Raw genomic sequence first — 22,148 nt, forward strand, 5'->3', positions numbered from 1 at the left:
AATCACGAGCTATGGTGGCCAGAGGAGGGATTTCCGGCGAGTGGACAGTTCGGCGTTTCAGGCGGGATTTCTCTCGTCCGGCGGCATCACAGACCCGGTCACCGGCCTAGGAAGGAAGAGGAGGCAACGGGGGTCCGAACGAGACCGGTCCGGCCATCTCTAGTGGTCGGACGGTGGCGGACGGGAGCTAGGTCTCCGGTGGGTCAGGAATGTTCGGGAGAGAGGAGAGAGTGTGAGTCAGGTTTGGGCCTCTCTAACTCATACCCAGTCCAAACTTAAACACCACAAAAAATAAAGCCTTAAATTTTTTTTACCCATTTACCAACTAATGTTTACCCATTCCGATTTTAACATTTAACATGTCTATGAATTCGTATTAATGTCCTCTACGACCTCCTTCAACAAAATTTTCCCAAAATAATTTCCCTACAAAAAGTCAACTCTAGGGTCCTTAAGTAGTTAACAGTTATTCAAAGCGGTAAAAGACCAAAGAAATAGCAAAAGTAAATAACCGTAAAATAATTTAAGAACCGGGGTGTGACACATAAATATATGAAAAATGCTAATGTTGTTGATGACAGATATATCATGCCTTCTGATTGTTCCAGTTCGTGGAGGGGTGTTGTTCATGGTGCCTCCCTTTTGAAAAGAGGTCTTAAGTGGCACATTGGTGATGGTAAAACTATCAGGTTTTAGACTGATACTTGGTTAACTTCTTTCCCACTTTTAGATTTGGCTCTTCCTGAAGCTGTTGTGAATATAAAAATGCCACCATCTGTAAATTTTAGGATGATTATGAATGGAATATAAATATGCTTTCTGCCTTGCTTCCTGATGATATTATCAGCCAAGTTATGAATGTGCCTACTGGTTTTGATGGTGGTGGTGCTGATACACTCATATGGGGTCATACTTCTAATGGAAATTTTTCAGTTAAGTCTGCTTACAACCTGAATTTTGATTTGTCTAATGCCACTTCTCCTTTGTGGAAAGCCGTTTGGAAACTCAAGACCCCTCCTAAACTGAAAACTTTCTACTGGTCTTTACTGCATAAGAAGCTTTTGACAAATGTTCAAAGAGTCAAAAGAAATTTCACAACTGATAAGTCTTGCCCTATCTGCAATAATGCTGATGAAACCCTTTTTCACTTATTCAGGGATTACCCTCGTTCTTCTACAGTTTGGAATGAATTTTTAAGTCCAGGTTCTATTCTCAACTCATTTACTATAAATTGGGATAATTGGATTGCTGCTTAAGTTCATTGTCATAGTGTGATTCAGGAAAATGTGAAATGGTGCAATTTATTTGTGTTCATATGTTGGTTTATTTGGAAATGGAGGAATAAGAGTGTGTTTGATCCCAATTTTTCCATGCCTTTATCTCCCAAGAAGGTTATCTGGAATTACATTGAGGAACGGAATACTGCAAATGCTAAAAAGAATTCTGAGTCTTGCAAACAGCTATAAATTTTTCTCATGGAAAATGCCAAGTGAGAATTGTTTCAAGCTGAACATTGATGGCTCTAGAAGTACTTCCTCTGGAAAGATTGGAGCTAGTGGAGTCATAAGGGATCACAGAGGCAGTTGGATTTCTGGTTTTCAAATAAATCTTGGAGTTGGGGAAATTCTTGATGCTGAGGCATGGGGTTTGTTCTATGACATGAAATTAGCTTCTCAGCTGCAGATTAACAACTTGAGTATTGAGTCTGACTCTGCTGTACTTGTCCAACTCTTCCAGTGTGCTAATCTTGAGATGCACCCTCTTGGCTCTCTCCTTAAAGGTTGTAAGAATTTCATGTCTGCTTTAAGAGCTACTCAGATCAATCATATTTTCAGGGAATCCAATATGACTGCAGATGCTTTGGTTGAAAATAGTGTGCTTCATAAATTAGGCCTGATTGTTTTTGACAATCCTTCGGCCCATGTTACTTAATCTTTTCTTGATGATCTTGCTGCTGTAACAAGAGCTAGGAGAGTCTCTTGTTCTAGTAGTTAGCTTTCTTGTTTTCTTTGTTTAGGCCTCCCAGGCCTCGCTTGTAACCAAAAAAGAAAAAAAGAAAAAAAGATTGTTAAAGGATAGTGGCGGAGAAAGGGCAGGACCCACGGGAGTGACCCGGTTGTTGAAGGAATGCGACTCGAAAGAGAAGCAGACAGAAAGAAATACAAATTAGTTATCAAGCGTGGAGGGTATATTTGGTAAATGGAAGAAACTCTGTTTCTTGTAATAAGAAGAAATCATTGGGTTCGTCATTTGTGAGATGAAGCTCGGCCATGGCGGCAATAAGAAGAAACCTCTGTAGGCTTCAGCGGGTCTATTCGTCTGCAGCTGCAATTGAGTCGACGACGGGGGGCGTGAAAGATTACGAAGACTATAGGAGGTCCCTTTACGGTGACATCACCCACAAAGCTCTCCTTGTTGATGCTGTCGGCACCCTCCTTGTTCCTTCTCAGCCTATGGCTCAGGTTCCTTCCTTTTCTTTCTTTCTTGTTTCTAATCATTATAATTTGTGGGTTTCAGAATTGCATTTTTTCTACTTGTGTCTGCTGAGCACTTGATAGGCCTTGTGCTTATGGTATTGTCTTGTTGACATAGATATATAGGCAGATAGGGGAGAAGTATGGGGTGGAATACTCAGAGGCTGAGATTTTGAACAGATACAGACGAGCTTACGAGCAGCCTTGGGGCAGATCTCGTCTCAGGTCTCTTTTCACCTTTCGCTTCCTCCCATTTCTCTTGGGGCATGTGTATCATGGCTTCTTATCTGATTTTGTTTGTCATTATTTGGTTCATTACATCTTACCTTTATGACATAAAGGTAATGAACTCAATTGCTGCCTTGGATAGCTATAACTCTTAGTTTTGCTAGTTTGCCTTAGAAACTGTCTCTGACTTCCTATAGTTTGATAACGATTGTGGGTTCCTATAGTTTGACAATGATTGCTTAACCTTCTTTTGTTACAACTAAGTATTGACCAGGATATATCTCATCAAATTAAGTAACTTTGGTTCACTTTTTTCGTTTTGTAAAGTGTTTTGGACAGTTTTCTCAAGTTGTATGACTATGGTCATACAATTTTCCTTCTGTCAAAAATGCAATCATTGGATTTGATCAAGGGAGCAATCAAAGTTGACAAAAACATTAATCAAATGTATAATCTCATAACTAAATGGAAATACCAGTCTCGTCTGATTAAATGTTTGTCTCTATGAAATTGCATGGAGGGTGTTAGTTGTTATTTCTGGTTTTACTTTCTTTCTTATTGAAAGACCGAATCCAGTTTTGAATGGCTTTATTATGGTAATTGGCACTGCAATCAGAATGTCTTGGTCTTCCTCTTTCATTCCATCAGCATTCGAATGACTCTCTGATCTTTGTTAGCATTGAACTGAACCATTTTATCTTATTCCCTTTCAGATATGTAAATGATGGGAGACCCTTTTGGCAATATATAGTCCGATCTTCTACTGGTTGTTCAGATTCTCAGTACTTTGAAGAACTTTATAACTACTATACAACTAACAAGGTTGGGTAACTTATGAAAGATGATTATCAAATTCTCCGTAGTAATGTAGTAAGCAAATTTAACAATAATATCTGTGTATATTTTTTCCTGTAGGCTTGGCACCTATGTGATCCTGATGCTGAGGTTGTATTTGAAGCTCTAAGGAAAGCAGGTGTCAAAGTTGCTGTCGTGTCAAATTTTGATACCCGATTAAGACCTCTTTTACAGGCATTAAATTGCGAACATTGGTTTGATGCGGTAGCAGTGTCAGCAGAAGCAAGTGGTTCCCCCTCTCCCAACCTCCCTACAAAATGAAAACAGTATTTGACTTAAAAAAAAAAATGAAAACAGGATTTTTTTGTTTTTTTTAAAATTCCCTGATTGTATAGACATACAGAACACAAAAGCACTTCTTTTTCCCTTTCATAATTGGCTGATTGGTAATTTTGATGAAAAAGTAATCATGTTGCTAGTGTCCATCCATGTACCATTGCTGATGACTTAGTTCTCTTATCAACAGGTAGCAGCGGAGAAGCCAAATCCCACAATATTTATTAAAGCTTGTGAGTTATTAGGAGTCAAACCTGAGGATGCTGTGCATGTGGGGGATGATCGTAGGAATGATTTATGGGGCGCTAGAGATGCAGGTTGTGATGCTTGGCTTTGGGGAAGTGATGTCCATTCCTTTAAGGAGGTATCTTCTGAACTTCTTATCCATCTCCCTCTAGGCTGGGTGTTTCTTATAATCCCATCTCTGTTTTTCTTTTTTTTTGGGACAAAACAAACGCATCTCATATACTGATAGATGAACCATGCCATCTTCTGATTGAAATTCTTCCAACCACATTTCCACTATCTTCACTAGATAACTTCATTTATGTTCGGCTTGATTTGGGTTTCTACTTACTCTTTTACAGTTTTAACAATACTATCTTCAAGAGACCTGAATATGATATCTAGTTAAATAAATACATATGCTTTATCTGCCTCTAGCTCTGTACTTGTGTACTGCTAGATGAACCATGGCATCTTCTGATTTAAATTCTTCCAACCACATTTCTGAACTTGTGCATGGGATGAAAGGATTTGAGTGTTGATAGGGAACAATGGAGCACTCTTTTCATTCATCCTCATCAAAGTTGTCCTTGTTGTTCCTGCTTTTGACATTTGTTATTTTTATTATTTTCTATTAGACTTTTGCATTTTTCCTTTTATTAAAAATAGCCTCACGTAGGTAAGATTGTTAGTTATTCAGTGGAACCTTGTCCTCTGCATTGTATTTTCCGCCTGTGTGTTGATGAAAGTTCTTTTCTTATGAAAAGTATACATACTGTTTAATTAATCACCTCTCTTCTGGTCTCTAATAGTATTAATTTTTACCGATGCAGGTGGCTCAGAGGGTAGGGGTCCGAGTTTGATATGTCTTCTGAAACATGATGATGGTCTCTTTGTATATTCTTCTTTGTTGTAATCTGTATGAGAGACGTGAGGCAACAACACGGTTAAAACTTGAATAGGTACATCTTTAACTTATTGTTTTTTTTTTTTTTTGTCAAATTATGGTGTGCAGTGTGTTTCAATTAAGACTTAATTTGAAGATATCCCTCATAAATTGCCCAAATACTGGCTTAATGTTTTCACCTTTTCTTAATGGTCTATTCTGATATTACTTGAGCTAATTTCAGCTAGAAAATTGTGTTGGTAAAATTTCCCCTGCACTTGTTTTACACAGATGTACCCAACTAATCCGTAGGACCATATAGGATGCCTTTCTTCTTCTTTCAACACTATGGGAATACGAATGTTGAAGTTACTGAGGCTTTTTGAGGCTTCTAGCATTCAAGTAAACTATTGAGGCATATTATTTTTTACTCGCACACGTTTTGTTCCACAAGTTCATAATCTGAAACATGTCACAACTGAGGCATATCGCTGTGTGCAATAATATTTACAAGAAATGTTCTAAAGTTATTGTTCATAGGTTGAAGGTGATTTTGCTGGATTTGATTTCTCAATTCTAGAGCGCCTTTGTGTCTGGAAAATGGACTGTTGATAACATTCTAGTTGTAAATGAACTTTCTCACATTGTTCCTAATAACAAAGAAGGCATTGGCAGCTTTATGACTCTAAAATCGAAGCTTACCTCCTATGACAGAATGTAATGGATCTCTTTGACAAGGGTTATGTATAGATTCAGTTTGCAATTTCCCGTCATGCTTTCATTTTGATACTTTAGAATGGTTCCATTACTGTACAAAAGAGTTCTCACTAGAAAAGCTTAGGTGAGTTGATGTATCTCTTATGGGGAATCTGAAAGGAATGAACTTAATTCTGAGTTCAGCAAAGAAGTAACTAAAGTTAATGATGTTCTGATCATGACAGTTTCTCTTTTGCAAGACTACAATTTCCGTGATATGATGACCGGTAGAATATGAAAATTGTGAGGTGCAACTCTACAAAATTAGTGTAGATGGTTCTTATAATTACACAACAACAAGGGCAGGTCTCAGGAGTAGGCTTTGTCATTAAAGATGCGCATGCCAATATGCTTGGTGGTAGAGGAATGCCTTTGTCTAGGCGAAAATTCTTTTACGCACCAATGTGCAAGTGAACCGAGCAACTAATATACAATATTTTGATTCGGTCATCCACGTCGTATTATCATTATCATGCATGCATTCTAATACCGTTAACAAAATCGAAACCCAAAAAATTAGTTCTAAGTGTTTCCAACACAGGAGATGAGGACCTGAGGTCGAATAAGAGATACTCTTATTATGAGAACTTAATTTAATGAAAATGAAATGAAGGAATTTAGGGTCTCTAATCTTCATTCGATCTTCACATACTGCGATTTGAGGACTTGCACATTAATGATGCAAATGCACCTTGGTGCGTAGAAGATGGAGATGTCTAGGTCAAAGTGTCCACTTATCAATTAACTAATTATCTTGATTGCTGTTAAAATGACTAAAAAATACAATTTAATTGATTTAAGCTGAGCCATTGGATTTAAATGAACTTGATTTGACACTGGTTGACCAAAAGTTCCCTAGTCAGCTACTGACTAGGTGAACAAGACTGATAATAAAAATGTTACATAGTATAACTCCACAGACCACAGTTCAATAAATTAAAGACTAGAAAACACAAAGACCAATATTACTCTCTTGAGAAAAGTTACATAAAAGATACGTAAAAGTTGCTACTAAAATATGGACATTTGGACAGATCAACCCATTTGGATTAGTGATTCTAATTTCTGGAAACTTGGTTATACCTTGTACAATTAGCTGTTATTGCAACCATGAGAAAAGAAGGAATGAAATGTAAGCATTACAAGAGGAAGTTGCCATAATATGAGTCACTTTGTTGACAGTCATGTAAGTGTGAATAACCCTCAAATTCTAATGAGCATCCATAAATACGCCCAACGATCAAGTGTTGTAGCCATCGACCTTCAATTTCCATTCAACCACCTAAACCTAGGAATCGGTCTCAAACAAAGTTGAAAGAAATCATGATGCATCAAGAATTGCATAGCACACACCACTACCTCTGCATGTTACAAGACATAGTAACCTAGACAGCAGAGCAGATTCTACGCACTATGGTGCATTTGCACCATTAATGTGCAAATCCTTAAATCGCCGCATGTGAAGATCGAATGAAGATTAGAGACCCTAAATTCCTTTATTTCATTTCATTTTTGATCCGATCAAATTAAGTGCTCATAATAAGAGTACATTTTATTATACCTCAGGTCCTCACCTCTTTGTTGGAAACACTTAGGATTAATTTTTTGGGTTTTAATTTTGTTAACGGTATTAGAATTCATACATGATAATGTGACGTGGATGATCGGATCAAAATATTCCATATTAGTTGCTCGGTTCACTTGTACCTTGGTGCGTAAAAGAATTTTTGCCGTCAGATCTCAATTAACTATTGAGGCATATTATTTTCGCCACAAGTTCCCTGGTCATCTTCTTCATATTATTTTCTTTCCATCAGATTTCAAAGGGTTAGAACTTGTATCTGTAGTAGACGAGTCCTTCATGTGCCTTCTCTTCTCTCTCTCTCTCTCTCTCTCTCTCTCTCTCTCTCTCTCTCTCACTTCATTGCTGCTCTCTTCTACCTACCCTCGTCCGGCAATCCGAATCGTCTCCATCGCTGACGAGATCTAGATCGTCTCTCCCTCAAGCCTCGGCTCAGCCTCTGTCTCTCTCTCTCTCTCTCTCTCCCCCGAAAACAAACCCTAAGCTCTCTCCTCGATTCTGGCTGTCAATGGTGTGAGAATTAGGGCAAGAGGTGTGAGATGGTTAAGGATCTATCTAGACGAATAAACGAGAGGGCGGGATAGTATGGCGTCCACCGACAATGAGCTAGAGGCGCAGCTTCTTGAAGATTGTTTCAGGTATGGTTACTGGTCCAAAACCATGGACGCCATCGTTGATTGTTGCAGATCAATTTTTTTTTTGAAAGAAAATGGTTCTTAGGTGATAATAAAAGTGACTAGTGGGGGTAATATAGTTCTAGTTGGGTTAATAAACATTTTATTAGGGGTAGTAAAAAAATTTCCAACATTTATTGTCCTCTAATAAAAAGTTTTTTATTTTCTATAAATTCTTTAACGATGCTCTCATGACTCATGAGTTTATTGGTGGAAATTCTTATATGCACGATATGTATTTACACGACACAATCTTAACCGTTCATAACAATTCATATGTTTGACCACCATGTTTCTATATTATTTCATGTAATCCTGATCATCCATGTATGTATGTGAAGATACACGTCGTGTACTGAAGATGCTCTTGTTTATTGGGGGTAATAATATATCTGTCAACATTTATTGTCCCCAATAAAATCTTTATTATCTTTTATAACTCGTATGTTACTTTCTATACATTAATTGGTGGATGTTATATCAATATTGCCCTCTAATAAAAAACTTCTTAACCATTAGTAGAAGTTTATTACCCCCTAGTAAAACATCTTTCAACACTATTGCCCCTCAATAAAACTTCCAGCGAGGGTGCATTATGTTTTCGGGAAAGACCGGTGAAATTCCGATGACATTTTTAAAAAATCCAGCAAGATTCCGGCGATCTAAAATATTCCGCTGGCCGGTGAGATTCTGGTTACAGAAGACCGGAGTCTGGTGATCGACCAAGTCTTTTCTCTCTTCCATTTTCTCTCTCTTATGCATGTTTAAAGGTGAAGGCAAAATTGTCTTAGAAATAATATAGTTTCTTAAGACTATAGTAGTGATTTGTTCATTTAGGCATAAAACAAATTTCCTTACATTTAATGGACTTATATAAAAGATGGGTCTAGTTCAAGGGCCATTGTTTTTTACACACTTTTTGACACTCATTTGTGACCATTAGATTTTAATTTTATTAAAGGTCTAGATTAAATGCTCATATGATGTCAATACCCAAGAATGTGATGTGGCATGTGATATGGAATTATCTATTTTCATACCAAATTAAATTTTACTTTTCTTTATTAAAACAACAAAACCAAGTGGAATTCTAACTTAAAAAATCAAAATCAAATTGTACACAATAAAAAAAGAAGAAGAATGATTTTAATTTTAGTTTTTCAATGGCCAATGCCCACTTTGCATTGTGTGGACTTTGATACCATTCGATGGAATCGTCTCTATATATGGTCAACTTGTGTCTAGTTAAAGGCTGCAACTCTTTCTCCCTTGAACTCAAACTGTTCAAAGCTACTCAGAGGGTGAATCTTCATGTTCGTTCGATTTCCCCAAGGTAAACTTCCAACACTTTGATTATTTGTTTCAAATAGATTCTGGGTTTGTATTTTTAGATTTATATAATTGTTCAGCTTTCGGGGTATTTTTATGAAGTCAAAAAGACAAATGTTCACAACTTAAAATGGTAAATGTTTTGCAAATTTGGGTTTGTTGGTAACAAAATTTAGAATTAAAATCATTTTTTTTTTCCGATTAGAAAATACAATAAAAACAAGATTACAAAGAAAAAACCTCTGCTACAACCACCACCGCACTGATCAAAGCGGAAGATAGGGTAGACTGTGGCTGGAAGCTGGGAGGACCATCACATTACATTATGAACATTATGTCCTAAAAGAGCTAAAGAGTCTGCCATGAAATTCTCTTCTCTCCAAACATGCTTAAAGAAAACAGAGTCAAAGTTCCTGCAGAGATGATGGATATCAGCAACTAAGGATTTGATCTGTCATGGGCATTGTGCTTTGCCAAGAAGAACATCCAAAAGAACTTTTGAGTCGCCTTCAATAAATGCGGCCTCATTGCCTTCAATAAATAATGGTTGACAAGTGAATTAACCCTTGATGGAGAGCTTTAGCTTCAGAAGAAAGCACATCAGAGAACCCAAGATTTGTGGAGGCTGAAATGAGGGGGTGACCCAAATGGTTCCGAACTACAAAACCAGCTGCTGCTCTGTGAGAGGGATGAACAGATCCATCAAAATTAAGTTTGACTGCATTTGGAGGGGGAGGATTCCATTTGATGGTGATAGACGGGTCGAAACGTTTAGGGCGAGGAGGAGGATTGGCAGCGAGATATTGTTGATATAAAATAGCAGCGCGATGGGTAACTTGGCTTGGGATGAAAATGGAATTTTGGAAGATAACAGCATTTCGAAACTTCCAAATACTATGACAGAGGTTGAGAATTTTATCTAAGTTGGAAGGTTGGGATGAATGAATAGAGTTAAGCCAAGCTATAAAGGAAGAATTAGGAGATAAAAGTGGTAAGGGGAGATGGGAAAGGTTCCATACTTGCCTAGAGAGAGGGCACTGAACAAAGAGATGTTCAAGGTTCCTCTGCATTGTTACAAAGAGGGCAAGTATTAGGGATATCTGGAGAAAAGTAATGCAATCTTTGTCTAATTTGAAGTCGTTCACAAATTAATAACCAAGATAAAAGTTTAACTTTTTGCAGCAGAGAAAGTTTCCACATTGTGGTCAGTAGTTTGTCATAACGATGATTCTGAAAATTAGCAAAATGCAAATCAGCAGCTGATTTGATAGAAAACTTGCCAGAACCAGTAAGGCCCCAAATAAATTCATCTGGCCTGTTAATAATGGGAATGGTAGTAGAAGTAATAGCCTTTAACGTATCATGATCCAGTAAATGAGTAATTGCTCATTTAGTTAGATAAAATGAGCAACACTGAGGTCCAAATTTACCATAGATTTCAAATGGTCAGGAACTAGATTTAAGAGGGGGAAAGGAAAACACCAATTAAATAACCAAAAATTAATATCTTCACCATTTCCTAAAATCCAATACATTCCTTGCAAAAGAAGACAGAGAGTTAGAAGCTTTCCCTTCCATGCCAGAGAGTTAGAAGCTTTTTTGGTAACAGTAAACAAAGTTGACACACGAAGGTATTTACGAGTAACAATTTGAACCTGCCGATTGTTGAGTTGAGTAATAATTTTCCAAGCAAGTTTGCAAATAGCAGCATTATTAAAGACGGTCACAGATCGTACCCCTAAACCGCCATGAGTTTTAGGGGAACAAACCTGAGACCAAGCAATAGGATGATTTCCTGAATTAGGACCCCAGAAGAACTTACAACATTCACTATCCAGCTTATTAGCAATTTTTGAAGAACATTTGAAGCAAGAAAGAAAATGGCTAGGAAGGCCTGAAAGATTAGCTTTAAGGAGGGTGTAAAGTTCCAGCTTTCCAACTTGCCAGTTTCTTCTGAATTTTAGCAAGCAGTTCAGCTGAGTTCACAGGGTCCTTCTAAAAAACAATATTATTAATACCCAAGTACTTCCCAATAGAGGACTTATGAGGAATCCCTAAAGCACATAAATCATCTTTAAGAAGACAAGAAACATTATTAGAAAAATAACAAGTCGACTTGTGAAAATTTATTTGTTGACAAGAAGCTAAAGAAACCAAGTTCAGAGTATTCTTGATATTCATAGCAGCAGTTCCATTAACTTTAGCAAACAGAAGACAGTCATCAGCAAAAACTAAATTAGAAATTCGAAAACCATGCAGAGAAGATAATAAACCAACTTGAGATTTAGAAGTAGAAGCAAGTAAATTAAAATGTCGAATAAGAGGTTCCATACAAAGGATAAATAGATAAGGAGATAAAGGGTCACCTTGATGAATACCGCGGGAAGGAATAAAATTACCATAAGGCTTACCATTAACCAGTAAAGAGAAAGAAACCGAAGTGATGCAATTCATAATAATATTGGTCCAGCGATCATGAAAACCAAAGCGAGTAAGGAAACATTTAATATAATCCCAGTTTAAGAAGTCATAAGCCTTTTCTAAATCAATCTTGATGGCAACTGAACCAAGTTTTGATTTCTTCTTATTGAAAGAATTGAAAGTTCATGAGCAACGAGAATGTTATCAAATATACATCTTCCGGGTACAAAGGCACCTTGATTCGGAGCTATGCACTTGTCCAAAAGAGGTCGCAATCTATTCACAATGATTTTGAAAATAATTTTGTACGCAACATTACAGAGGTTAATGGGGCGAAAATGATTCACTATTTCTGGAGTGTAAACTTTCGAGACTAACACAATATTAGTATGGTTCAGAGTAAGAAGACTAGAATTATTTACAAAGAAATCTTGAACTAAATTAACAAGAGAATTAAAATCGTTCTTCTTCTTATTCTTCACAGCTTCTGAAGTTTTCCTTGTACAATTTGATTTTGATTTTTGAAGTTAGAATTGGATTTGGTTTTAATTGTTATTTTAATAAAGAAGTAAAATTTAATTTGTTATGAAAATAGATAATTCTATGTCACCTACCATATCATATTCTTATGTGTTGACATTATATGAACATTTAATCTAGACCGTTAAAAATTTTAAAATCTAATGACCACAAATGAGTGTCAAAAAGTGTGTAAAAGACAATGACCATTGAACCGGACCCTATAAAGTCCGGATCAAGGGACACCTTATTTTACACAATTTCTTACACTATTTTTCAGCCATTAGATCTACTTAAGTTTAATGGTCATGATTAGTTTCCCAAATGATGTGGCAAATGACATGGAATTTATTTTCTTTCTCAACAAAAACTAAATGAATTTACAATACCCTCATTTTAATTGTAAACATAAATAATTAAAAATTCCAAAAAAAAGAACACTGAGAAGAATAGAGGACGTATTGTTCTTCAGAAACAAGAAGAACAAGAGGATCCCAGTGCGTTGCAGGGACACCAACTCACTAAGCTAGCAACGTTGGTTTAGATATGAAATAGGGGTTTTAGAGTGAATTGATGAAATGGGTGTTGTGGTACATAAAGAACTAGGGCTTATATTTGATGGTTCAAAAATTGCAATTTTGGGAAAATTAATTAGGGTTCATCGTGGGATAATGGTTCTAAACCAGAAGGTATGTTGTCCTTGATATTTAATTAGTTGCTAGGTGGTCATGATATCTATAAAATTAGGTCTTAATCAAAATCAGTGTTGTTATGAGGTTATGATCGATTTAGATGTGTTATGATAACAAATAACAAATATTATCAGGGGAGGATAAAAAATTGATTTGACATGAAAATCGATTTCCAATAGCATTGTTCTATCGAGAATCTTTCCAGAATTTCATGTTCTCATGCAATAATAATGTGAGTACAAAAAGATAGAGAAATTATACATGCACCAGCTTATCAAAAAAAAATATATATATACATGCACCAGCTTTACTCCTATGGGCTATGGAGGTTGTGCGATTTCAGCTAAATGAAGATTCTTTTTTGTTAGTTTCATTTGCCCAAGAGATGATCATGCAATGGGATCCTTTTAGTTTTAGTTTTTTGTTGTTTTTTATCAATTATAGCTTTTGTCTTGATTTTTAAATAGTTTGATTTAAGTTTAATTATGTTTTGGTTAAATAATTTCATGTCATTTGTCACATCATGTGAGAAATTAATCAAGACCGTTAAACTTAAGTAGATCTAATGGCTAAAAAATAGTGTAAGAAGTTGTGTAAAATAAGGTGTCCCTTGATCCGGACCCTATTAATATATATGTGAATTACATAAACAAGGTTATTTTAAGAATTTGAAAGGAGGTCTAATAAGGAAATGCTTGTATTTAAAAGTAAAATGGAGGTGTAAAGAGAATAAAAGGTATACTGAGCAAATTTGGAGGTCCCAATAGCCGCGCTCAATGTTATAATGTTGAAAAGTATTTTACTAGGGGCAATAAACATTTTACCGTGGTTGATAAAAAAATTATTACAAGGTAATAAATATGAAATCTCATCTGGATATCCACAAGGAATTTATAGAAGGTAATAAACGTTTATTAAAGGGTAATAAACGTTTATTAGGAAGGAATAAATGTTGAGAAATATTTTACTACCCCCGGATAAATTTTTTATCTCTATTAAAAAAATTAAAAATTTATGAAAGGGTAAGGAAGATGAAATCTCATCAGAACATCGATATCTTCAATGAATTTATAAAAAGGTAATAAATGTTTTATTGAGGGCAATAAATGTGTTTGAGAAATATTTTATTACCTCGTAATAAGCAATTTTGCGTCCAAGGCACTGAAACCTAGCGTCTTGGATGTGGGAGTAAAAACCACTTTTCTCATTGCCCCAAACAACTCTAATAGCGGAGGGCCTCCTCTGATTTTTTAGTATCAAGCTACCGGATTCCACACTTCGACTAAAGATACTTAACCATTTCCAAGCTCCCAATAACCCGAAGGTGAATTCCAATTCCATCCCAACATTCCAACAAAACCAAAATCGTCTTCCCATCATGAAAACCTCAAGTCTTCAGATGAATCATTTTAGTCTCAAATGACTATTCTCCAATTCCATAACCATTAGTTACACCACATGTCGCCTAAATCCCTAGCGGTGTTTGAGTCATCGGAGTATCCGCCGACGCCCTTAGCGATCATAACCTTCCCGATGATTTCGCTGAAGAAACTTAGTGGATATCCACGTCAAATACAGATTTATACCTGAAGGTCCGCATTGGAACTAGTTTGGATTTAGCTCTCCGGGAATGTTTCATTGCTTTTTTCAGGGACAAGCAACAAGTCTTTGCCTACTCTTATGCAAATATGTCCGGCATCTCACCACCTCAAGGAGTGCATCCCGCTACGCGAGCAGTGCATTGCCTTAATCGATGAAAAATACAAAGCTATTTAGGCCAAGGTTAAACGACGACATTAGTTTCATAAGGGATGTTTTTTACCCTTCTTGGGTCTATAATGTGGTTATGGTAAAGAAGACCAATTGCTCTTGTTGGATGTGTGTTAGTTACGCTAACCTCATCAAAGCTTGCCCATGGATGACTTTCCCCTTCCTAGAATTGACCAACTAGCTAATTCCACAACAGGTCACAAGATACTTAGCTTCTTAGATGCCTATTCTAGGTACAACTAGATTCAGATGGACCCGACAGATCAAGAACACACCGCCTTCGTCACAGATAAGGGATTGTACTGCTATGAGCTTATGCCATTGGGCTTCATAATAGGGTTTAGCTCGCTTCATCTCCCGGCTCACTGACAAGTCCCATTCTTCAAAATCTTGGAAGGCCAACACAAGGAGAACATCACTTGAGGACCTGAGCATAATACAACTTTCCTCAGTATCAAGGAATACTTGGCCTCTATCCCTCTACTCTCCAAACCCAACCCTAGTGAAACCCTGTATCTCTACTTGGCTGTGTCAGAAACAACAATTAGCTCAGCATTAACCCTTATGACCACGAGAACGAGCTCCTAGTATATTACAGCAACAAAGGTTTTACTGATCCCAAGATCTGCCACTCCTCTATCGAGAAGTTGGCTTTAGCCTTGATCAATGTTGCCCGTAAGCTTCGTCAGTACTTTCAGGCCTATTCCATCCACGTTCTCACCAATCAGCCATTATGGCCGATACTCCAGAAATTGGGATCTTCTGGCTGCCTAGAGAAGTGGGCCATTGAACTTGGAGAATTTGACATTCATTTCAAACCCCACATTGCCACTAAGGCTGGGACAGACAACAACAGGTTTCATCGCTGAGTTCATTCCCTTACAACCTGAGGACCCATGGTATAGTAGTTGTATGTTGATAGATCTTTCAATGATAACCATCCGAAACCGGGGCGTTCTCAATTAAAAACCCAACATTGTAGTATAGAATAAACGAGATATCGATTGTTCTAGCCGGGGGGGGGGGGGGGGTTGTTTGTTCTAAGTTCCTAGTAAAGAAAAACATAAATAAATATATACAAATGATCATCTTCTACACACATCAACCAGCAATTTCAAAATCAATCAAACACAACAACATGCTTCAAGTCACAATACCAATTTCATTGTGATGTCAGAAACAAATTCGAAACACAAGCCTACGAGGTCATGCATTCCTTTAATTCTACTTACTTATCCCTCAAGCACAGAACGTCTAGAACCTATAGTATTTCATGCAAAGGCTGCGAACGATACTCGGCGTATACTCAACGTACCCATCTATACCTAAATAAAAAATATTTGAATCCGATTAGATTTCATACAAATGTAGTAATAGAAAAATGAAGGGAACTATTCTGATTTCATTGAAGTTGAAGAATCAAAAAATTTCTCTTTGAGATTAGGATAATGCGACATGAATCATTAAGAGCTATAGAATTCTAAATTCGAACATGCAAAACAAGTTTACGAACATTACTCAACATGTAACACATAACAGCAATTCCCAATTCTCTGTTTACAAACTCTTGATCAGATAAAATATAACAATTGCAACACAAAATCAGATTAACCAAATATTAATTCTTTGCTCTTCATTAACTTAAAGTATAAAAAGGTAATTAGAAGTCGAGGTGATAGCTAAGCCGGATGTGCAAGAAAGTTAAAGATAAGCATCTATAGTATTTATGACCATTCTATTATTGGACTTCTTTAGTTCTCAATACAAAATTTTATTGGACCTCTTTGATTGGGACAGATGAAAGTTGACTGATGACATTAAACAGGAAGCATCAGGTAAACTTACACTGCTTATTCAACTCATGAATCTGCTCCTTCAGGTTCTCGAGCTTGAAGAAAAATAAAAAAACAAAGAAGAGAAGTAAAAAAAATATGGACAATGACAATAGAAGAAAAAAAAACTTCCCATATATCAAGGTGGTTCAAGTCTCGGCAATTCCATTACCTCAAAAACCTGGCTGATACTAAAATCCCCAATCTTCACCTTACTATCACCTGATTGATAATAATATTTATCATTTGAGTTTGATTTTGCTCTGGTGGTCCAAGCAAACTCCCTACTGTAGATGACATACATATTTAGAACAATAATGTATCATCAAACAACGAAATTCAAAGGATGACAATATTTTGAAAAGTAACATATGAAAATTAAGAATAAAATGGCTGAAATTTCCTGCCAAATAAAAGAGGGATGCTGAGATTGCAAAATGTTTAGGGTACATAATTGGGGCTACAGAGATGCTATGCGCCATGGATTTTGCTCATGCATGCGTTGAATGTGTTTATTGGACACTTCACTTACATATCTATGATATCTCTTCAAATCATGAATCAAGACTTAATGCTTATGTTTTTCGTTAATGTCAAAATAAACACTAAACACACATCAGGGGAAATAGAGTGGAAATTGTTAGAGTAATACACAAATCATCAATCACCCACCCTAGCTTGTTCAAAAAATCACCACTCATTCAATGAGATTGTTACAATAGTGATTTCAGCCAGTAAAAATAATAACATATAAATCATCTTATGAACCAAAACACTCCCTCTTATATGGCCACCCCTTCTTTCCATCAGTACAATTAAAATATTGTGCTCCATGATTTCTATAACTCCACTCTGCAAGATTTTACCCAAAAAATAAATAATCACTTATGCAAGGATTTCACTAATTCATTGATAATGGGGGAAATCCATCAATGCAATAGCAACGTTTCCAACACATGCACACCCAAATCGACAAACGTAGATTTGGAAGAATGCCTATACTTCAACCAACAAATTCCAAATTGATATATAAAGATCATATGTTCGATCTCTATAATTTGTCTACTTATACCTGTAAGATGCAGAATAGTAGGACGGCTATTTGCGCCTTAAGCAAACCTGATTTCAGAAAGACCATCATTCCCTATAAATACAATGAAAGAAATAAATGAGCAATCTTTTGAAGTCGTCCATTGTTTCTCTTTCTCCTTCCATTGGGGTAAAAACACAAATTATGTGAGGTAAACACGAAATTTACAGAAACCAAACCATTGGTTTACACAAACCTTCCAAAATTCCAGTCCGCATACCTTCATGGAAATCAATGGAAGCAGAATTTCAAAATTACCCAATGATAAAACATACCTTTTCAGCCGATTTGATAATGATCTCCTCCTCCTCCAATTGAAATTGGGTTCAATTCTGTCTTGTTTGTTTTTCAACTTTCTTCGTAAGAGTTGTAGATCGAGTGTGAGAATGATGAGTATTGATGTACGTGGCCATATGTACTTTCGTAAATGAAACTTCCACATTCATGCGTCTGGCAGTTTTCATCTTCCCGGGAGATCGTGCAACTGCACATCTCTCTTCTCTACTCTCCCGCACACAATTCTTTTGTCGTCATTTTAGTTGTGGGTTTTGATTCCAAATTACAGTTATACCCTTTGTACATTAGATTCGATTTTCTGGAACATTATATACTCTGGGTTTTTTCGAAACTTCAAAAATTTAACCGTCCTACTTTTCTTTTGGCTTTATTAATAGAAATATAATGATAAAGTTAGAGGGACTTAACCAAATCGGTATATAAGTATCGTACAAGAATTACATCTCTTATATAAGTATTGAATAATGTTCAATGACTTCAATCCAAGATGCGTAGATTGTAACTGTGTAAATTTCATTCTTTGATTAATTCCCATATTCATATTGCCGCAATGGGATAGAAGACGAAAATGTCTAATAGTATTCCACCGAACGGTCTGAGAAATGGAACCAGTCATATCTTGTAGATGAATTGAATTGCTAATACGGAACGCGTCAACACATGTTGCTTTGACGTTAAGCAAGAAGGTTCTGTGGCACTCAAAAGTCAATTATTTTACGCACAAAAGAAGAGAAGTCGTAGATTTTGCAAACCGACGTTTCAGTTTGTTGAATATCTGGTACAAAAGGCAGGCTTATATATCAGATTCCCCTTGCTTCTTCAATAAACTAGTACGCACCTGCTACCGCTACGTCCTCCTACAAAGTCAAGAAAAGGATGCTTCAATTCACCGTGAAACCGTGTTATATATTACCACGATTTCCTACCCCTTAAAGGTCTGAAGGCTTTGTTATAGATATGTATATATACAAGACATGTTGTATATAATTTTAATACAGACAGATCGATCGACTTAATAAGAAAGCTAGAAAGAGAGGAAGACAGGATCGGAAATGGCAGATCACCAGAGAATCCATCCGGTCCAAGATGTTGAAGCAGTACTACCGCACGCCCCAGATGCACCCTTGGTACCAAGGGGAGATTCTAAATCGGATAAAGGCGATCCAACGGGCAGGGAGATAGAGGCCGGGCAGTATTATTCTCCATTCCAAGGACGTAGAATTCCCGTGATGCACTCAACACCACCTAAGAAAAGAAGTTGTTTTCGTAAATGCCTTTGTTGGACTATCTGCCTGCTCTTGCTGCAAGTGATTGTGGTTGCGATCACCGGTGGTATTATATACCTTGTTTTCCGACCAAAGCTTCCCAAATACACGGTGAGCAAACTGCAGATAACCCAGTTCACTCTCAACGATGATCAAAGCTTAAATGCTACATTCGATGTGAGCATCACAGCCCGGAACCCCAACAAAAAGATCGGCATCTACTATGAAGGCGGGAGCCGCATAAATGTGTGGTACACAAACACTAAACTCTGTGAAGGAGGTTTGCCTAAATTCTACCAGGGTCACCGGAACACGACTGAACTTGTAGTACCCCTCAGTGGACAAACTCAAGATGCAAGCGGCCTGCTCACCACACTCCAACAACAGCAGCAACAAACTGGCAATGTTCCGATCACTCTCAGGGTTCGGCAACCAGTAAGGATTAAGCTTGGCAGCTTCAAGCTCCCAAAGTTCAAGTTTGTAGTCAGGTGCAGGTTGTTGGTTGACAGTCTTTCAGAGAATAACGATATTAGCATTCAAAGCAGTAGCTGTAAGTTCAGACTTCGGCTATGAAGTTTCCCAATAACTTCTATCTTTTATAGCGTCACATTTATACGTACATTATTTGATACTGTGTATTTTTTCAGATGTAATACTTTTCATATATATTTCCATTCATACTTCTGAACTTTGGATTTGGACATTGCTTGTAAATTTTCCGCTCGCTATTTATTAGTAGCCGGCAATTGATTCTATTGATATGAAAATCGCACATAGTTTTGTGTATAACTATATAATTATAAGGACTAGCCTTTCTGCACGCGCGATGCGCGTACGAAAAGACCACGTTCCCACGTGCATTGTCTTATTTTTAAGATAAGACATTGACATTATATATAGGTCTTCCGTTCTAAAAGAAAAAAATAAATATCATACTTCTGTTTAGTTCTATCAATTAGGTCATTTTTCACCGTAAGTTATTTTTCTTGAGCTATTGCTCCACTTTATATGCCAAATATGCAGCTTGTTTCAAAGAACTTATTGACTGTCGATCATCTGGACACTCCATTTGTACCTGAGTGTTTAACGTTTGTTTATACCACAAAAGTTAAGACGAATGCAAGGTTCTAAAACTCGCTACTCGGTAGTCGGTCGGCCGGCCAGTGAGTAGCGAGTAGAGGAGTACTCGGCCGAGTACTCGGGGAGTACTCGGATTCTAATTTCTGGATTTTTTTATTATTTTTAAAACATATAATCTAATATATAATGTCTAAAATAATAAAAATAGTCCATAAAATATTACAATATTTAAGAGATAATAATGTCTAAAAAATAAAAACAACCATTAGTTCATTACAATAACATAAGTAATAAAAGCAAACCAAATTCAATTCTTGCAAACAATCCCAAGCATATGTAACTATGCCTCAAATTCTTCTTCTCCATATCCATCTTGTACTCCCTCCGAATCCGACTCAAAATCAAAATTACAAGTCATCTATTTCCTCTTCATCATCGGATATAAAATCATCCTCATCAAGTTCCCTAATTTCTTGGATTCTAGGACCTCTCCTAGGCTCTAAGCCACCATCTACTCCCGATTCCTCTCCAACCCTTTCACTAGGAAGATCCGAAACAACATCATCATCACCACCATCAACAATCCATCCTTGTGCCATATTAGCTTCACTAGCAATTAGTACATCCACATTCTTCTCTTTCTCTCTTCTCTTCTTGTTAAGAATTCTTGCATTGAATTGGACATAGACCAAATTATTTAACCTTGTTGTGTCTAGTCTATTCCTTTTCTTTGTATGGATCTACATAATGCACAAAAAGAAAAAGAAAAAAAAGAAGATTAGTATGAATCTTAATTTTATTTAGTACTACATTACTACTAAATACTAACTACTATTTAACTAGTTTGTAACCTTATAGTCTTATACATACAATTGCAAAATCAACAAGCTAAATAAATACTTACCCCCTCAAAAGCACTCCAATTTCTTTCACATCCCGATGAACTTGTGGTCAATGCAAGGATCCTTTTTGCCATTTTTTTCAAGGTTGGCACATTGTTTCCATAAAGGTTCCACCATCCAACTAAGCACATACACAAAATAACATGTAAATTAATCAAACAATATAGCCCAAGCAAACAAACAAATCAATATTTTAGAAAGTATTTCATACCCGGATCGTATGCGTCATCATTTTGCTTGCATCCCTCCTTGGCTACATTCCTTCCAAATAGACCCTCTTTCTTCAAATACTTATGCAACTCTATATTTATCACCAAATTTTGAGTTTGGATGTCGGGAAATAATTTCTCAACACAAGTAAAAAATCCATCCATGACCACCTCATCATTTTCAAGGCTTGGATCGGCAAATGTGTAGTAAGGATTTAAGAGGTAGGCCGCTACATGCAATGGACTATCAAGTCGATCACGGGCTTTCGCATCAACAATGTCAAGAATTGGCCGATAATGAGCTTCTTGATCTTTGAATACCTTTTTAATCTCCTCTTTAGCTCTAATTAGCTCTCCATACACAAAGCCCATTGATGGCTTTCTATCCCCATCAACAATACGCAACACCTTGACTAAAGGAGCAAAAACTTTTAAAGAAAGACTTACCCCATTCCAAAAAGAAGCACTCAAAGCAATATTCATGGCCGCCTTCCCCTTTACACTCTTTGCATGCTTGGTTTCACTCCATTCACTACTAGTAATCATAGCTCTCAACTCATTCTTCTTCTCCATCAAGCTTTGTAAAGTGAGGAAAGCGGTTGCAAATCTTGTAACTCCCGGCCTCACTATGTCTCTTTTCTTCGTATACTTTCTCATCAATGCCAAAGTCTTGTGATGTGCATAAATGTAGATGGTGAAGCTCTTTGCCTTCTCAATGACTCCTTTGAATCTAGGAAGGTTGCCAATTCCTTGAAGCATAAGATTCAATGTATGAGTTGCACATGG

At 36.7% G+C, this 22,148-nt stretch overlaps 4 protein-coding genes across 4 annotated transcripts; 3 read left to right on the top strand and 1 right to left on the bottom strand.

Moving 5' to 3' along the window:
- Positions 1 to 1,482: 1,482 nt before the first annotated feature.
- Positions 1,483 to 1,932, top strand: LOC101312663 (putative ribonuclease H protein At1g65750-like). The gene has a single exon (XM_004306136.1). The coding sequence runs from the start codon at positions 1,483 to 1,485 to the stop codon at positions 1,930 to 1,932; it is 450 nt and encodes a 149-aa protein (XP_004306184.1).
- Positions 1,933 to 2,270: 338 nt separating this feature from the next.
- On the top strand, positions 2,271 to 5,049 carry LOC101312955 (haloacid dehalogenase-like hydrolase domain-containing protein 3-like). Its single transcript, XM_004306137.1, has 6 exons — positions 2,271 to 2,462; positions 2,593 to 2,699; positions 3,416 to 3,524; positions 3,618 to 3,779; positions 4,024 to 4,197; positions 4,892 to 5,049. The coding sequence occupies exons 1-6, from the start codon at positions 2,271 to 2,273 to the stop codon at positions 4,919 to 4,921; spliced, it is 774 nt and encodes a 257-aa protein (XP_004306185.1). The 3' UTR covers positions 4,922 to 5,049.
- A 13,909-nt stretch (positions 5,050 to 18,958) lies between these two features.
- On the top strand, positions 18,959 to 19,744 carry LOC101313241 (protein NDR1-like). Its single transcript, XM_004306138.1, has one exon. The coding sequence runs from the start codon at positions 18,959 to 18,961 to the stop codon at positions 19,742 to 19,744; it is 786 nt and encodes a 261-aa protein (XP_004306186.1).
- Positions 19,745 to 20,658: 914 nt separating this feature from the next.
- On the bottom strand, positions 20,659 to 22,121 carry LOC101313541. The gene is made up of 3 exons (XM_004306139.1): positions 21,365 to 22,121; positions 21,156 to 21,274; positions 20,659 to 20,991 (listed from the first exon to the last, which is right to left on the bottom strand). The coding sequence occupies exons 1-3, from the start codon at positions 22,119 to 22,121 to the stop codon at positions 20,659 to 20,661; spliced, it is 1,209 nt and encodes a 402-aa protein (XP_004306187.1).
- Positions 22,122 to 22,148: the final 27 nt, after the last annotated feature.

This window comes from Fragaria vesca, linkage group LG6, assembly GCF_000184155.1.
Source record: "Fragaria vesca subsp. vesca linkage group LG6, FraVesHawaii_1.0, whole genome shotgun sequence".
In the NCBI taxonomy this organism is placed as follows: Eukaryota; Viridiplantae; Streptophyta; class Magnoliopsida; order Rosales; family Rosaceae; genus Fragaria; species Fragaria vesca.

What these genes read in the sequence shown, in the direction of transcription:
- LOC101312663 (XM_004306136.1), top strand. Translation starts at nt 1,483, where the DNA reads ATGCCAAGTGAGAATTGTTTCAAGCTGAACATTGATGGCTCTAGAAGT.
- LOC101313541 (XM_004306139.1), bottom strand. Translation starts at nt 22,121, where the DNA reads ATGCTTCAAGGAATTGGCAACCTTCCTAGATTCAAAGGAGTCATTGAG. An exon ending in TGATGACGCATACGATCCGG is followed by an intron (nt 21,275 to 21,364) that starts GTATGAAATACT and finishes GTATGTGCTTAG; the next exon opens with TTGGATGGTGGAACCTTTAT. An exon ending in ATTGGAGTGCTTTTGAGGGG is followed by an intron (nt 20,992 to 21,155) that starts GTAAGTATTTAT and finishes TGCATTATGTAG; the next exon opens with ATCCATACAAAGAAAAGGAA.
- LOC101312955 (XM_004306137.1), top strand. Translation starts at nt 2,271, where the DNA reads ATGGCGGCAATAAGAAGAAACCTCTGTAGGCTTCAGCGGGTCTATTCG. An exon ending in TGGGGCAGATCTCGTCTCAG is followed by an intron (nt 2,700 to 3,415) that starts GTCTCTTTTCAC and finishes ATTCCCTTTCAG; the next exon opens with ATATGTAAATGATGGGAGAC. An exon ending in ACTACTATACAACTAACAAG is followed by an intron (nt 3,525 to 3,617) that starts GTTGGGTAACTT and finishes TTTTTCCTGTAG; the next exon opens with GCTTGGCACCTATGTGATCC.
- LOC101313241 (XM_004306138.1), top strand. Translation starts at nt 18,959, where the DNA reads ATGGCAGATCACCAGAGAATCCATCCGGTCCAAGATGTTGAAGCAGTA.